The 18430-nt window shown below is 43.5% G+C and overlaps 1 protein-coding gene across 5 annotated transcripts in view; it reads right to left on the reverse strand.

The window, feature by feature from the left end:
* The window catches only part of TAX1BP1 (Tax1 binding protein 1), a 34696-nt gene extending 27672 nt beyond the window's left edge, over positions 1–7024 (reverse strand). The window contains exons 1-3 of one of the 5 annotated variants that reach the window (XM_035128868.2): positions 6915–6997; positions 5190–5294; positions 179–362 (exon numbers count right to left, since the gene is read on the reverse strand). In XM_035128868.2, coding sequence (XP_034984759.1) covers positions 179–362; positions 5190–5212 — 207 coding nt within the window. In that variant the 5' untranslated portion in view covers positions 5213–5294; positions 6915–6997. Of the gene's footprint in view, positions 1–178; positions 363–5189; positions 5295–6559; positions 6689–6848 lie in introns of those variants that run through there. The other 4 variants (XM_035128869.1, XM_035128870.2, XM_035128871.2 and 1 more) reach the window with 4 other exon arrangements.
* Between the last annotated feature and the right edge of the window lie 11406 nt (positions 7025–18430).

Consider the following 18430-nt stretch of genomic DNA (forward strand, 5'->3'; position numbering starts at 1 on the left):
AATGGTGATATGGCCTCAAAAGCAGCAGGAATTCAGCTATGATTATGTTGCCATAAACTAATTTATATTTTTAAAGCAAAACACATTCCCAACCATTTTATTCCATTTTCATGTGTATCTTCTAATTAACAGAAGTGAAACCTTATCAGATAGTAAAACATGCTACAAACTTGCTTACCTTGAAAATACCAACCCAATCCTTTTGGTGAGGGCGTATATAGGGAGTCAGAGTGTAATGGCACTCAAGGTGCACATTTGGCAGGTAACTTTTTGCTACATTCTGAAAGATGACATGTGCAAAATTTGAAGTCTGCAGGGCACTGTTTGAAGACGAAACTTCTTGAAAGGATGACATGGTTTCTCTGTAAAATAATGTTAAAATTCCTATTAAAACATTAATTTGTATGATTCCAAGTTTTAAAGGTACAGACAACCTAAATTTCTTAAACACCCTTCATAGAAGATTGCAGGGTAGCATGCAAAAGTATGAATAAATTTGAGTCAAGCATGCAAATATAAATTAAAGCCAATAGGCAAAAAATGTAAGAAAAATGCGAAACAAAAAACCACAGCACCCTAAAAATAGAACACAATCCCAAAAGTTATTTAAAATATAAAACTTAGGGAAAAAACTTAAACAAGAAAAAGATGGCTAATTTGTTTGTGGTATTCTCATTCCCATTTTAAAGACTCCTTTACAGTAACACACAGTACCTAACCACTGGGTTGGCAGGATGAGAGTGCCTCACACATCCATCCACTAAATTAGCTTTATCCACACGACATGCTAAGAGGATCTAAACATATATTACATATCTAAAGCAGGGTCACACTCCCCTGCTTCTCTCCCATGAAAGTCATCTATCAGGGCTGCCAATGCTTTCCCCCCAACCTGGTACCCTCCAGATTTTTGGACTCCAACGTCCATCATCCTGCCTACTGGCATGCCAGGTGGGACTGATGTGAATTGGAATTCAACAAGATCTCGATAATCCATTTCATCCAGAAGTGGCTGGAGCTGAACTGCCACCACCTTTCTGAAAAGAGGATATTTACAGCTGGGCAATATAGGCAACCGTTTTAGGCGTATCTGAAATTTCACAATCACACACGCATGCATTGTGTCAAACATATAAATGACTTTAAAGGTTCACAAAAAGGGGTGGAATTGGGCAGGCTTATGGAATGTAATTGACCACTGCCTATAGTCATTACAAATCATCAGGTTTCCAAGTGAGCTTCTTAAGGCATAGAAACACCCTCTCACAAGCAGACACCACCTCCTTGATGCACTATTCCTGAGTCAACAGACTCATACTTGAGACACTTACACCATCTATGGACCAACTTGTCTCCCCATTTGTTTCAAGGTAAACCAAGGAACCAAACACCTCTGCAACGCCTGAGAGGCAACAATTTCAAAATGACACCAGAGACTAAAAAGAGAGTGCTAGTCACATCAGCTTGAAATTCCTCAAAAGCATTCAGGAATATTATTGGATTCCATGTGTCTCCAAAAGCAGACCAACTTAATGGATCCACCATCCCTGCAGAGGAAAACTGCCAGTATCAATCTAAATCTCACCAAGAAGTGAAGTGACCGTAACAGGACTGCAGTAAATCCTATTATTTCCAGGCAAACCTCCTGTCTGGTCCAAAATACCATATTCATTGCATGCCTTCCAGAATCTGTCAGGCTAATAATACATTTAAACAGCACCATTAAGGTTCTGCAGTCCCAAAGTTGGCCTCTTTAAGATGGATATAGCATGAATACTGGAATTTCCAGTCCAGCATCCTTTTTCTAACACCATGTTTCCTTGTGTTTATCCGTCAGGGATGGGGAATGTGCAGCACTCAAGATGTTGTACTGTAACTTCCATCATTGCTGCAGCTTCCCCTGGCCTGTCAAAAATGATCTGAAGTTAAAACTAAACAGATAAAGTGCCAATTAGCAAATGGCATCCAATTATTCAGGAAGGTAAAAGCAGCCTGTAAAGAGTTCCAAAAAGCTATCTGTAAATTAGGTGAACAGACCCACAACATGGCAAAAATGTTAAAGCAAAATAAGCATAATGCATACTGGAGCAAAAAAAAATGCCAAGTTCACAAAGTATGAACTGGCAGTGACTAATTAGTAAAGAGATATTTGGGTCACAATAGCTTACTGAAAACATCAGCTCTCTCTGCAGCACAGAAGAAAGAAATTCCCATGCTAGCTATTACAAGAAAAGGGGTTAAAATTAAGCCTGTCTATACATAAATGCCTCATATAAATTGATTGTGCAACTTCACATTTGGTCATGCCACCTTGAGGAGATAAATAACATGATAGCCAAAATTATCAAGTGATTGGAACCATTTTCTTAAGAGAAAAAGCTGAACTATTTTATACTGAACTAAAAAAATACAAGATTTTTAAAATGTATGCATGGGTAAGAAGAGACAATATTTTCTGCCTCTTAGTGCTCTGGTCTATCAATAAAATTAACTGGCAGTAGATTCAGGACAGACAGAATAATAGAATTGCAGAGTTGGAAGGGATCCGGGGGTCAGCTAATCTAAGCCCCTGTAAAATCCTGCTCAGCCGCTCTTCCGCGCAGCCTGCCCGCCCATCACGCTGGGAAACGGGGCGGGGGGGGGGCCGCCGGAGGGATCCGTCGCACCACGGCGCCAGAGGTGCTTAAGATGGCCCTGAACAGCCAGATGCATTTCCTAACACTAGAACACTGATGTGGATTTTGTGGGAAAGGTTCAAATGGGGGGGGGGAATCCTATGCAAATTTTGCACAGGGTAGTTTGCATTGCAAAATGCTCCACTGACCTTGAGAACATTTATATTATTTGTATTTAGTAAACAAAGATAAACACTTTGAAACTACCAAACTTATCTAATATTATATTTGCAATTGGCATCCATTCATTATTACTAACAAACTGATGAAATCAATAAAGTTTCCACAAAAGATACTGCCACATCACTGCATGATAGAATTTGCTGTCAAAGAATGCGGTCTTGACCACTAGTAAAGGTAAAGGACCCGACAGTTAAGTACAGTCGCAAACGATTTTGGGGTTGCAGCGCTCATCTCGCTTTACTGGCCGAGGGAGCCAACGTTTGTCCGCAGACAGTTTTTTCCAGGTCATGTGGCCAGCATGACTAAGCTGCTTCTGGCAAAACCAGAGCAGCGCATGGAAACACTGTTTACCTTCCCATCGGAGCGGTACCTATTTATCTACTTGCACTTTGACATGCTTTTGAACTGCTAGGTTGGCAGGAGCTGGGACTGAGCAACAGGCGCTCACCCCGTCACGGGGATTTGAACCGCCAACCTTCCAATTGGCAAGCCCAAGGCTCAGTGTTTTTGGGGGTGGGAAACCTGTGGTCATTCCAATGTTGTTTAACTGCTTTCCAAACTTTCATCAGTCTAGACCAGGCATCCCCAGACTTCGGCCCTCCAGATGTTTTGGACTACAATTCCCATCTTTCCCGACCACTGGTCCTGTTAGCTAGGGATCATGGGAGTTGTAGGCCAAAACATCTGGAGGGCCGCAGTTTGGGGATGCCTGGTTTAGACCCAAAGGTAGCTTGCCAATGAATGCCAGTTGCTGGGAAGACACCTGTTTTACTTTCTAACTCTAATTGTAAGCTTCTTGGTGGCAGGTGAGTAGCCAATATCAGGATGAGGACGACATTTGTTCTGATCCAGGCATAGCCAATGTGATGTCTTCCAGATACTTTGGCCTGCAATTCTCATGAGCCCCAGCCAGCAAGGCCTATTTTTAGGCATTATAGGCACTGGAGTCTGCAACACATGCACATAATGACTTAATGCAAAGTTATCTCTTCCAATATTTATAGTGAAAACCTCATTACAAAGTTATCTCTTCCAATATTCATAGTTACAAAAGCATGTTTATACATTACATTATATACATTTATACATTACAAAAGCATGACTTAGGAGTGAAGTGGATGCTAATCTATGCTAGCAACTGTAGGATAAAGAACATTAGACTGCATAACTTAGCCAACTGTTGTGTACAAGAATATGAAGTTCACAAGGTAACTAAGGTAATGAGCACTCCTGAGTTGAGTCAACACGTAATGGGAAGCTTATTTTAAAAACAGTTTTTAAATAAGACTCCTTTCTGATAGTCACAAAAACAGATTGTGTTTGTCACCATGTCTAGGCAAACATCATTAGCGGGCAGTATTGTTGCCACAATCTCAGCTACACAGAATGTGACACCACAAAAAGCATCCAAAACATATCTGAATCATCATAATCATACTGACAAAGGAAGCGTGGTTATCATCAACTAACTGGTCTACATATACAAGAGGCTGAAAAGCAATTCTCCACCATGTTTTACTGGTCACTATCCTCAAGACTCCACTGAGGAATGACACAAAAAATTCCCAGAGTTTCATAAAGTTATGTATCTGCAGGAGCAAATCTAGATTTGGACTAAGACTCAAATCCACTTTAGGGGAGATTTCCCCCCTTCCACTACATTAACAAAATCCTGTACCAGTATACTCAGAAGTCAGTCACATCAAGCACAATAGAGTATAGTCACAAGATTCAGTCATCAGGATTGAAAAACTAGGTATTGGCATCACAAAACTACGGACCTTCTGTTAACTCACTGTTATGACTGATCAGTGATTATCCTGTTTCATTAAAATATTTAAATAAGAATAGCACACCCTTTGCATTTTATGGCTTTTAGGCCTTGGTAATGATAATTCTCTTCAAACACATGTGTAATTCAAATGGAGATTATGTTTCATGTGCTTGAGGGTTCTGTTCAGTGATAGTATACTACAACAAATCTGTTCTTTGATGCCATAAAACTTGTTTTATGAGATCCTAGTGTAAGAAAGAAGGCAGGTAAAATAGTTTTTTATGAATGTTGTTCTTAATATCATCAGAATTTCCTATAAAGGACATTATAAAGTTGAACATGTTTTAATTCTGTGCTAAAGATATGGTTTATAATTAGTTTTTGTATTTCCAGAAATACCTCCATTGTGTTTTTATCCCAGTATATTCGTAAAACTTGAGGCCCTAACCCAAGGCAATAATCTAACCTGATTGCCAAAATAATTTCTCTCATTCTCTTAAGAACAATCTGCAAACAAGGGTTTAATACCATGCCTTCAATAAGAAACATTTTTGTACCTTTTGAAGAATTCTTGCAGCATCCAGCTTTAGGAAGTTTTTTGGCATACTTCAGAAGCTTGCATATTAAATTGGAAATGGTAGCTTCATCATTGTCACTTTGGTCTGGAGGGAATAGTATGCCTCAGCATTAATACTTATTTGCCATAGTATTCCACACACTGTGGATTGTGACCATCTTCCTAAGAATTACTGTTTAAAGCACTCGATGTCCTCTTTAATAGAGCAGCATCAACAGTGCAACCTACTTTCTATATATTTCCTATTAAAGAACCACCGTTCTCCATTGATTATTATGTTCTACCTAGTAGAGCTAAACAATTTTTTTTGTTTCCATTACAAACAGGAACACTGAAAATGAATGTTTTTCAAGCTCATTCAAGACCAGCTTTCTAAAGGCAATGTTGTTGTTGTTTAGTCATGTCCGACTCTTCGTGACCCCATGGACCATAGCACGCCAGGCAATAAATAGGGCAATAAATTGCCCCAAACATTTAGGTCAATATTTATCTAAGAATTAGTATTTTTTTTAAAAAAAAACTTCAATAGCTGCTTACTCCAAGGGTAAACAACCACTGTGATACACAGTAGCAATTCTACCTTAAAGATAAAATGCCTGCACCACCACATGCAACTCGTAGTTTAAAATCTAGTCCAACAAGCAAAGGTGACTACTCTGTCTGGAAAAGTCATCTAGAGCAGCAATATTTCTACCTGTCATTAAACAGTAGTCAAAACTAATGTGTTAAATACAAAAATCCCGCAGGAGTTTGCAAGCAGCTGCACGTTAAAGCTGGCAAAAGCGAAAGCTGTTCGGGACCTTAAGAGGCCGCTTGTTTACACAGCTCACAATGAGCGGATCTGATGGGAGGAGCTGAACTGGAGCCAAGAGAATAGTGCTAAGAAACAGAAGCAGAACGCACTAGGGTTTTATTTCCTGATAGAGGTAATTGCATATTATTGCCTCCATCGCATTGCGAATTTAACCTGACCTTTGCCTCTTTAAAAGCTATTTCACCTGCAGGCAGGATGGAAAGGAATGCAAAAGCGCTTGACACGCCCTTCCCCCAACCCTCAACCCCAGTTGCGCAGCAACACTATTACTTCGAGACAACCCTACGGGCTGCCCCCTACCTAACTCCCAAGTAGGTCCACCTACTAAACTTCTTGCGCTGCTGCCATTTCCCCTCTCTGCAAGCCTAACGTCGCCAAGCCGGCGCTCCTTCCCTTAAGCTTCTCGACGCTTACGTAACACCCGCTACAGACATCAGATTAAGCAAAAGTGGAAATTCGACGCGGTTCTTGGACAAGCACCGCATCCCAAACTAACCGCGCGGCGCTGCATTCGCCACCTTCCCTCGTCCTCTTACCCTCTCTTATCTCAGCGTAACCTTGGAACCCGGCGCAGACACGTTCACACGACCACATCCTCGCCGTCGCGCTGCAGCCGGCGATACACTCGCCCCCGCAGCCTACGGCCCACCGCCCGCACCGTAAGCAACGGACCCCGCCCCTAAATCACCTCCACAAGGGCGACCGCGCGCTCCCACACACAAAACACGCAACCTCGCCTTCGCTCCGCTGTAACGCGGACCAACGGACGAGACCGCCCCCGCGAGTGTCACTGTGACGGAGAATACCGAGAGCAAGTAACTTTACCCCCTTACGCGCAACACGGCCGGGAAGGGAGTTCACCGCGGACTCGGGGAAGACTAGGCCCCTCACCTATCAGGTACGCTGGAGGCTTCAACAACACAGACGCACGGCCGCCATTACTGCCTCAAGAGCCCGACCCCCTTCGCGCGCGTCACTTCCGGTCTCCGCGCGTCCGAGCTCCTCTCGCGCTCTCCTCACACGTGAACAGCCTCGAATCCCAGTGCGCACCTGCCGCGTCATCCTTTTAGTTAGTCTGGCTGGCTGATAGCGAGCTCTCGCCGCCCCCCCGAGCGGGTTCAGGAGGACCAGTTAGCTCATATGCAGGTGAAACTCGGGAAATTAGAGTACAGTATCGTCGAAAAGTGCATTTATTTCACTAATGCAACTTATTATTTTTTATTTTAATTTTTACAAATGCTTTCTTTATAAAATTCCACAGTAATAAAACAAATAGTTACAATAATACAAAAATAAACATCACTATTACATTTCCTTAATTGCATTCCATTTATAATTGTCCCACCTAACGACAAATAATTACAATTAGTACAACAAATAAAGGCTTGACATACCTTCCTTTACATGTCATGCATCTATCTCATATATTGGTTTCACCTTTAAAGTTGCGTCACTGAAATACAGTGGTACCTCTACTTACAAATAACTCTACAGTACTTACAAATTTTTCTACTTACAAATGGAGCTCCGTCCGCCATCTTGGATGCGGTTTAGATAGGGTTGCTTCGACTTAAAATTTTTTTTCTCCCAATGCATTCCTATGGGATTCGACTTACAAATTTTTTCGACTTACAAATGTGTGTTCGGAACGCATTAAATTCGTAAGTAGAGGTACCACTGTAAATGCACTTTTCGACAATATTCTAATTTTCCGAGTTTCACCTGTAAGAGTTGTAGAGTTGGAAGGGATCCCCAAGGATCATCTAGTCCAGTGATGGCGAACCTTTTAGAGACCGAATGCCCAAACTGCAACCTACTTATTTATCGCAAAGTGCCAGCCCAGCATGGCAATATAACCTGTATACTGAAGTTTTAAGGGACGCGGGTGGCGCTGTGGTCTAAACCACAGAGCCTAGGGCTTGCCGATCAGAAGGTTGGCAGTTTGAATCCCTGTGATGGAGTGAGCTCCCATTGCTTGGTCCCAGCTACTGTCAACTTAGCAGTTCGAAAGCACCTCAAAAGTGCAAGTAAATAGGTACCGCTACACTGGGAAGGTAAACGGCGTTGCTCTGCTTCGCCAGAAGCGGCTTTGTCATGCTGGCCACATGACCTGGAAGCTCCCTTGACCAATAACACGAGATGAGTGCCGGAGCCCCAAAGTCGGTCAGGACTGTACCTAATGGTCAGGGGTCCCTTTACTTTTACTGAAGTTTTAGTTTTGAAAAAACAACTCATACATTAACATCTTTTGTCTTAAAAGAAAAACACAATGACGGAGCTTTCAATGATGCAACTTTTTTTATTGAAAGGTAAAAGTTTGCATTTTCTTTAATGAAAACTGGGGCATCCTAAGGGAAAGCGAGACATTCCGAGATGAAATAAGAAATGGGGACGGCTTTGTAAATCCGGAAAATAGGGACACTTGGAGGGTGTGCAAGTGCGCTAGCGATTCCTGCGGGGGCTGCAATCCTCGGCTTGCAGAATCATCCTGAGGGGGTGGTTCCGGGGGCCATATCAGGCCCACAGGGTCGTGAGCGAGCTCTTCAGTATACCTGAAGGAGCGTCTCCACCCCCATCGTTCAGCCCGGACACTGAGGTCCAGCTCTGAGGGCCTTCTGGTGGTGCCCTCATTGTGAGAAGTGAGGTTACAGGGAACCAGGCAGAGGGCCTTCTCGGTAGTGGCGCCCACCCTGCAGAATGTCCTCCCTTCAGATGTTAAGGAAATAAACAACTACAGTCGTACCTCGGGTTACGAACACCTTGGTTTGCGAACAGTTCGGGTTACGAACTGCGCAACTCTGGAAGTGTTTTTGCTGCGCGCGTGCGCGGTCTGCACATGCGCAAAGCGTGAAAATCGCGAAAATTGCGCTTTGCGCATGCGTGAAATGGCGCTGCACATCACGTTCGGTTTACGAACTATTCGGGTTATGAACTGCGATCCGGAACGGATCACGTTCGTAACCCGAGGTATTACTGTACCTGACTTTTAGAAAACATCTGAAGGGGAGTTTTTAATGATTGATGTATTTATCATGGTTTTAATATTTTATTGGGAGCCCCCAGAGTGGTTGGGTAAAACCAGCCAGATGGGCGGGGTATAAATTATTATTATTATTATTATTATTATTATTATTATTATTATTATGAGTCTGTCGGCCCAATGGCAGACCTTGGGGCAGACCTGTACTTTGAGACAACCCTACGGGCTGTGCTACCGGTACCTAACTTCCTCGCTTCCTGCACTGCGATTTCTCCTCTCTGCAGGCTATCCTCACCAAGTCGGCGCTCCTTTCACTCAACAAGGGGGAAAAGTAGGACTTGTGAGGGATGTGGCTTCAGAGAAGGTGTAACCTGGAAAGAGTTCCAAGAACTAAACAGAGATGCCTGAAGAGCCAGGTTTGGCCCTTGGATGTAAGGTTCCCCACCTCCTGTACTATAGATATTAAGGATATTGACAGTCTTTGAGTTGCTGATACGGTGCTTGAGCCTTTTCCATAACCTTTCTTATTCTTTGTTTTCACTAGCTTTTAAGGGCCAGTATGTGAAACCTTATGTGAAAACAAATTTATTTTGCCACAGTGTGTGTTGTTTAGTTTGGGATGTGTATTTGTCGGAAGGATTTTGTTAATGACTTCTTTATGGTCCCCAGCTCTTCATCAACAGACAGCACCTGTTAGTTTGACATCCTCAAAGCAGTGAAATGGAATTCAGAAAATGGTGAGGCAGAACGAGAGATCTACTTGTTAACACTGGAAGAGACAGGCAGGAAAATTGACTGTGACAGCAGGCCAGGTGGAAACGTAGGTGGATGGGAGTCATTACTCTGAATAATCATTCATTATCCTGGAACTGTTAAAACAACAGATCAGAGCCAATAACCCTAAATGTTTTGGATGTTACCTTGAACTCCCAGAGCAAGTATAACAGGACTTTTAAAAATCCAGATAACTTAAAACCAAATACTATGGTCGTGGTTTTTCTTCAGTAATGTTTTTTTTTCTAACTCCATTGGATCGAACAAGCCCAAAGTTCCCGGGGAACTTTCTGGTGTAAAATAATGTGGGACACTCTTCTGTTTTTCTGTAGCTAGCTGTATCATGCAATTCCATTCTGTATGGTTGGTATTCATTACTAGTCCTACCCACTGAAGTTCATGGTTAAGAGTAACAGGTTTCAGTGGGTCTGCTCTGGTTTGGACTTGGGGCTCAGCCAGATTCCCGATTGTCATGTTCTTAGAAAGGATGGGTCCAAGTGGTTTTCCACTTGTCCTTCACTTTCTAGGCATGGATCCAATAGGTTTTGGCCCTTGTGTCCATCACTTTCCCTGGGAAAACCCACTCTTTAGCAATCTGAAAAATGTTTGCTTCGATTCAGTAGTAAAGATCAGGTGTCCATGGGGGAACGTGGCATGACAACGTGTAGCAGTGATTTTAGATTGATGCTGGCAAACCGCATCAGATAAAAGCTAGCTATCAAAACCCTCAGCTATCAACACAACGTACAGTGCTGGCAAACCTTCCTGTACGTCAGTATGCACAAACACGCATCCACTAGTTGGGTCAGGGGGACATTAGAGGGCAGCAGGTCACTACTGGGCTGGCCAGAGTTGGGAGGATCCTGATGGAACCGGTTAGAGCAGGTTAGAGCAGGGGAGGCTGGTCCAAGCCTGAAGGGTCAGACCCAGGTTAGGAAGAAGACAATGGGAAAATGGCAGAGTGGTGGAAAAACCCCAAGGATCACAAGATTGAGAGGAGGGGGATGTTTAAGGAGTAGGCATGTGACAGGGCGAGGTCTGAGAAGTATGTGAGGACCAGGCACTTCCTCTATGGCGGAGTTTTGGGGTGTTGGCAGGATGTGACCTATGCAAGGACACCACCTCTTTTGGAGTTGACCACTTGTCATTGGATGAAGGATGCACCTCTAGTTAATCATTGACAGTTCTGAAACTTTACAATAAAAGGGGGTGCCTGCTTTCATTCTGGGCGACCTTCCGATCCACATTCTGTCTCCCGCTGTGTTCTTTATCCCGTGCTCCCCACAACAACGAGCCCTTACCTGAATACCACCCTGTTGTGAAGCAACCGAAAAAAACTCTATAGAGAATACAATTTCCGATGATAAAAACATACAGTGAGATGATGATACTATGTAATGGTACCAATGCCGAGTGGCACAGATCAAGTTGATTTAAATGTTTCATTAACGACGCAGCTGGACTTTTCGTCCAAAAGAGCCTGAGGCTACTATGAAATGCAAAAGGTATGTACCAGTCATTGCTTAAATGGGAGCTCATTCTAGTGCTGGCATATGATGTACACACAGTACTTTATAAAATAATCTACCGGAAAATTATTACATCACTCTTCGCCTACCTTTTTCTGTTATAAATGATATTCCTGTTATACTTAATTTGGCAGTGTTTGACTCCTAGGCACTCAAACTAATCATGTCACGCATACCTTGAGAGACACGGACAGCATCCCTTTGGACTATATTAGAAATAACTTGTTGGTCGTGTTGCCCATTCAGGAGAAAATCCTGTGTGTATTTTGGATTTCTTTGCCAACCCTTAATTGGAATTGATGAACTAAAACTATTCAAGGGTTGCCAGGTTATTTAAATCGGTACTAGTGAGACTGATGAAAGTTGTGACTTTTCCCATAAGGGGATAGGTGAGAGCAGACGCGTTAATTGTGTATGTGAGTGTGTGCGGCAGGGTGGAAAGAGAGAAAAGAAAGGACCGGCTTTTAAGGTGTGAAACTTGGCAGCTTTGCACTGTACAATGGGCATAAGAAACCACATTTTTCTGTCCATGAGCACATCTGACTTGCTGCTATTTCACAGTTGGATGACTGTATTGTTAAAGTAATGGAATGTTTTTTAATAAATGCAAATCATGAATTAAGTGCTTGAACTGGCTACAGTTGCGCTCTCTGGTGTGTAATTAATGTGTGTGTGTTGGAGACCCATGTCTGCGGGAGTGTTTCATTTATTATTTATAGCACACATTTCCCCCCCTTCTTTTTTCTTTTTTCCTTCTAGCACACCTCCTCGCATACACAGAAACGTCCTATACCTGCAGTGTTGATGGTAAAGCCCTGCTAACAGATACGGCTTTAGCCATTGCTACCTCAAATTGCTATCTTTTACTTCAGTGTTTAATAAGGAAATTTCCCAGTCCAGATAACTGTTGGGCTCCAGATACAACCGTGTTCATGGACTCATGACTTCAGCATTTTGTAGTAGCTGTTGTTGTTGTTGGCATCTGTCTGCCTCAAGAGACAATGGAATGTGCCTCTCAGAGTGAAGTCAAATTGCGCACAAGCCTGGGCCGTGTGCATGAAGGTCCTGGGCTGCCCAGACATCAGCCTCGCTGATGGGGTCCAAAGGAAATCAGAGCAATACATTTGGCACCATCATGGCTGCAAGAGTTGCCCGAAGGCGGCATACAAGGCGCTACCCAACTCTCTTAAGGACTCTACTCCAGATTTGTGTAAGGTTTACTCCTTAGCGGCTTGGCCCTTTATTCTCCCAAAGATATCCCGCAAGGTAGCGGAGGTTTAGGAACAGTGCTTTCCTTCTCCTAGATGGGCTACTTTCGCAGATTGATGAGCTCCATCTGCCCCTCCCTTCCCTCTACAGCACATGTAGAAACCGCCCTCTTAACCACTGGACCCACTATTGGTCTTGTCCACTCAATCCTCCTGAGCCTGTCTTCACATGAGAGGAATTCCCTATCTCATTGAGGGTTTGAGACCCATCAGCTACCCTCACCTGGTTTAACTGGCCAGTCGAAACTGTTTCCGTGGTGTGGCTGCTGTCACATGCTGACAGTTACTAGGAACCACAGGTGAGTGAGTTGTGTGCAGGGTGTGGAGCAATGGTGGACAAACTACTCCAGAAGGAGCACAATGTATCCCCCACCACAGGTACTACTCACCCCCTAACACCCCATCAACCCCATCTTCAGCACCACCCCATAGATAACCAGTGTACTTCTTCATGACCTGGAAAGCTGTCTGTGGACAAACATTGGCTGCCTCGGCCTGAAGCGAAATGACAAGTTAACGGTCCAGGGGTCCTTTACCTTTACCTGCTTCTTAAAACCACAAACCTAAGCACTTTAGAAAGTCAAGACTACATTTATTTTAAAAATGCGTATTTTATTTATTTCATAAAATTTATTCAACCACTTGATTGTTAAAAAACCCCAAACCCTGAAAATTGTTTACAAAAGATAAAACAGTAAAATTGAGAAAAATTTGCAACCATACTTTAAAACATAAGCAAGTTAAAATACAAAATATTAAAATGTGTTACATGTGTTTGGTTTGGTTTTTTTTTTTTAAAAAAAACAAGTTTAAGTGTTCTGAAATGCACGTTAATTTTCCACTAGTCTGCTGGGGGCAGGCAGAGTTTGCAGATCACTGTTCTGTAGGTTGCAATCTTATGCTCACCCAAGGCCCACCCATAGCTGCCAAGTTGTCCCGTTTTTAAAGGGATTTTCCCTTATGCTGAATAGGCTTCCTCGCGAGAAAAGGGAAAACTTGGCAGCTATGGGCCCACCCTACATTTAGGCTCCAGACAACTGCAGCAAAGTTTTGGTTATTTAATTCATTATTATATTTTTTATGCCAGGAAGTGCTTGTGGGATTTTTCTGCCTTAGATGCCAAGCTAACCCGGCAGCTTTGGGTGTTGTGCATCTTGACATGGTTGGTGGGTGTGTTTTGTCCTCTCATGAGGAAAACAAGCAAGGCTTAGTGGAACTTCAGTTAATCACAGCCTTATCAAGGGAGTCACTGTCATGTGCAGAGTTGTTGTTTTGTTCTGCTATTTCATATCTTGAAACTGCTGTGAATGCAAATGTTACGCTTGCTTTCATCTCTGTCAGAGGAATGCAGTTGACAAGGCCATAGAAGGAATGTTTCAAACACAGAAGCTGCCAATGAATGGGCATATCACAGCTCTAATATTGTCAATCGCTCTTCCTTTACCAGTACTTCCTAGTTCCTGAGGTTAATAACCACTGGTTACCCACTCATGTTAACTCTGAGCTTAGAAATACTGCAAGTCAAAACAATATGCTTTCTTTGTAGTTCCTTACAGAAACATGAAAAAGGAGATTACCAGCACTTTTAAAGCCTCAGACCTGGGTAATTAAAAAGCCACTTCTTCTCATACCATGTACAGTATATGTGATATACACATACACAAAGACTCATACTCCAATCAGTCACAGTCCTTTTCATCATGGCCAACCAACCTCTACTTAAAACCTATATAATAATAATAATAATTTTTTATTTATACCCCGCCCATCTGGCTGGGTTTCCCCAGCCACTCTGGGCGGCTTCCAACAGAAGAATAAAATAACTGATTAAAGATTAAAAGCCTCTCTAAACAGGGCTGCCTTCAGATGTCTTCTAAAAATCGGATAGCTGTTTTTCTCTTTGACATCTGATGGGACGGCGTTCCACAGGGCGGGCGCCACTACTGAGAAGGCCCTCTGCCTGGTTCCCTGCAACTTGGCTTCTCGCAACGAGGGAACCGCCAGAAGGCCCTTGGCACTGGACCTCAGTGTCCGGGCAGAACGATGCGGGTGGAGACGCTCCTTCAGGTATACTGGACCGAGGCCATTTAGGGCTTTAAAGGTCAGCACCAACACTTTGAACTGTGCTCGGAAACATATTGGGAGCCAATGTAGATAGATCTTTCAAGACCGGTGTTATGTGGTCTCGGCGGCCGCTCCCAGTCACCAGTCTAGCTGCCGCATTCTGGATTAGTTGTAGTTTCCGGGTCACCTTCAAAGGTAGCCCCACGTAGAGCGCATTGCAGTAGTGCAAGTGGGAGATAACTAGACCATGCACCACTCTGGCGAGACAGTCTGCGGGCAGGTAGGGTCTCAGCCTGTGTACCAGATAGAGCTGATAGACAGCTGCCCTGGACACAGAATTGGCCTGCGCCTCCATGGACAGCTGTGAGTCCAAAATGACTCCCAGGCTGCGCACCTGGTCCTTCAGGGGCACAGTTACCCCATTCAGGACCAGGGAGTCCTCCACACCTGCCCATCTCCTGTCCCCCACAAACAGTACTTCTGTCTTGTCAGGATTCAACCTCAATCTGTTAGCCGCCATCCATCCTCCAAGTCCACTACCTCTTGTGGGAGTCTGTTCCACTGTCAGTTCTTACTGGTGTTTAGTCAGTAACTCCTTTCTTATAACTTGAATCCATTGGTTTGGGTCCTAGCCTATGGAGCAGAATAAACAAGCTAGCTCCATACTCCATGTAGCAGCCCTTTAGATATTTGAAAATGGCTTTCATGGCTCCTCTTAATCGCCGCTTTACCAGCTTTAACATACCCAACTCCCTCAATAAGGCTTATTTCCAGACCCTTTGTCATTTTGTCACCCTTCTCTGCACACATTCCAGTTTGTCAATATCCTTCTTAAATTGTGGTGCTCAGAACTGGACACAGTACTCCAGGTATGGTCTGATCAAGGCAGAATAGAGAAGCACTATTACTTCCCTCGATGATGATGATGATGATTTATTGCTTATACCCCATCCATCCAACTGGACACAGTACTCCAGGTATGGTCTGACCAAGGCAGAATAGAGTAGTACTATTACTTCCCGTGATAATAATAATAATTTATTATTTATACCTCACCCATCCAACTGGGTTGCTATACTTCTGTTGATGCAGCCTAGAATACCAGTAGCTTTTTCGCTGTTGTATCACTGTTTATTGCAAGGGACCCAGGTTAAACCACAGAGCCTAGGGCTTGCTGATCAGAAGGTCGGCGGTTCGAATCCCTGTGACGGGGTGAGCTCCTGTTGCTCGGTCCCAGCTCCTGCCAACCTAGCAGTTCGAAAGCACGTCAAAGTGCAAGTAGATAAACAGTGGGAAGGTAAACAATGTTTCCGTGTGCTGCTCTGGTTCGCCAGAAGCGGCTTTGTCATGCTGGCCACATGACATGGAAGCTATACGTCGGCTCCCTCGGCCAATAACGCGAGATGAGCGCCGCAACCCCAGAGTCGGACACGACTGGACCTAATGGTCAGGGGTACCTTTACCTTTACCTTTACCACTGTTTATTAATGTTAAGTTTATAGTCTACTAATACTCATATATCCTTTTCACATGTACTACTGGTAAGCCAGGTGTCCCTCATCTTATACTTGTGCAGCTGGTTGTTCCTGCATAAGTGCAGAAGCGTACCTTTGTCCCTATTGAAATTCATTTTTTTAGTTTTGGCCCACTTCTCCAATCTGTTGAGGTCATCTTCAAGGCCACAACTTCCTCTTTGCTTCCCTAAAGAGTCTCACTTGGCTTTCTGGCACCTTTTGTGACATGTAAAGAACAAGCTCTTTTGGAACAAGACATGAGTATTGGCACCTCATTTGTTACAAAACAACAACAACAACAACAACAACACAGTATTGATACAAAAGATTTGGTTAGTTACCTGTACTTCACTCTCTCATCTCTGCAGTCTTACTATATATTTAAAGATAGCAAATACATTGGTGGTGAGGTAGAGAAAATATGTTCCATATTGTATTTACCAAGGGTTCCCCCCACAAAAAACTGTTTAACGCTAAAACCATAAAGCTAGTATTATTGCCTTTAAGACACAATGCTCCATTGATTGAAGAATAGCTTTTAAGCCAATTAAAGTTTGGCAGCCATCCTACTACAGGCAATGCAATGCTTGTTAACAGTTCGTTTTTGTTACACAGTTTTCAGTATAATTGTGCATTTCTAAAAAGCCTATTTAATGCTTATGAGTATTTTGAAATCTCATTTTTACAGACATTTTTAGCCTTTGCTTTCATATTGAAAGGTATTTTAAATGTTATGGGCACCCATATATTTAATACAGGGGAGACAAAAATGTTACTAGTGTGTAGAAATAAGCTATGCAGTTAACAAGCAGTTAATGCCTGTTTACATTTTAAATATCCTTCGGGTTCTGAAAATATACACAAATCTGTTTGAGTGTCTGTATTATTAATGGCAACTCTATCAATACTGTGGCCTATGGACCCCTTTGGAGCATTTAAAAAAAGGCAGTTTAACACAGTAGTAAGCTTTCACAACTGTTGAAACAAAAAACAGAAAGCCTGCAAAATCTTTATAATTCATTAATACCCAATATGCAATATACTAGGCTTTGTGCTAATTTCTCACACATCATCTTATTACCTGTCAATGCTGAAACAGATTATCATGGGAATTTGAAATAAAATTTAACGAATACCTGATTTGTAATTGTAATTTGCAAACAACTACAATCAGAAACTTCATTTTCCAGGTCACAAGCACAATATCCTCAAGGAAGCCTGATCTGGGAGGAGATAGTTCTTCATTTCATGGATACAGATGATACATTTCTTTCCATTGTTTGTTATGCAACTTTCTGATGATGTTTTGAATCGTATCCATCTTGTGTGAATATTCTCTGCAAGCCAATGTCCATAGTTTAAAATACTCATAGACTAGTGAAGCAATTTTAAAGTTGGAAATATCTACAGCGAGATCCCCTTATCTGGTGCAGCAGTTATCTAAACTGAACACAGCCACATTGAGCTAGCGTTACACAAGAAATCAGGGACGCATCACTCACTGACAGAATAGGTTTACAAACCCGAGGCTGTGGGAGTAACTCAAGGTGACTTAATTCCGAGCAGATATTATTAGGACAGCACTGCAAATTCCACACCAGGCGTTACTCCCAAGTTAGCAAGTCACCCGCACTTAACCTGGGAGAAAGGCCACCATCCTACACCCCCTAACTTGGGAGTAGGCGCTATTGAATTCAGTGAGACTCGGCGCCTAGTTTAGGCACACATAGAAATTGAACCTGCAAATAAACATGCATATGGGGTTGCACTGCAGAATAACACAAAACATGCAGCCCCATCTCGTGCACGTTCCGCCGATTTCCATCCCCCAAGTAAGTGTTCCTCGAATTGAAATTTGCAGCTGCGAGGGGGGGGGGACCTCCCCTTTTGACTGACAGCTCCTCCAGAGCAAAGCCTCATCTGAGAGTGAGGTGGGTGGTAGGGGGGAGATCTTGCATCAAAGCAAGGGATCGCTGCCTGCAAGGAGAAGGTCGTTCATCCGGCTAAGGGTGTAAGCCAGGCCAGATCCACCCATCAGGGCGATCCCTGCCTCTAAGGAAAAAAACTGCTCTGCAGCCTCTCCTTGGGTCTGGGAGGTAGGTGGGTGGGTGTAGTAGCCACGGCGGGTCACAGCCAGGCGCAGCTTCGCTCCGATTGGCGCTCGGCCTCCCGTGGGGCGCGGCGGTTGGCTGGCGAGGCCGCCACTCCCGCTACCCGCCTCCTCCCGTGCTCCGCGGCCGCGAGTGAGAGCGAAGGGGAGCGTCGGGCGGAGGTGGGC

Source organism: Zootoca vivipara, chromosome 12, assembly GCF_963506605.1.
Source record: "Zootoca vivipara chromosome 12, rZooViv1.1, whole genome shotgun sequence".
Taxonomy (NCBI): domain Eukaryota; kingdom Metazoa; phylum Chordata; class Lepidosauria; order Squamata; family Lacertidae; genus Zootoca; species Zootoca vivipara.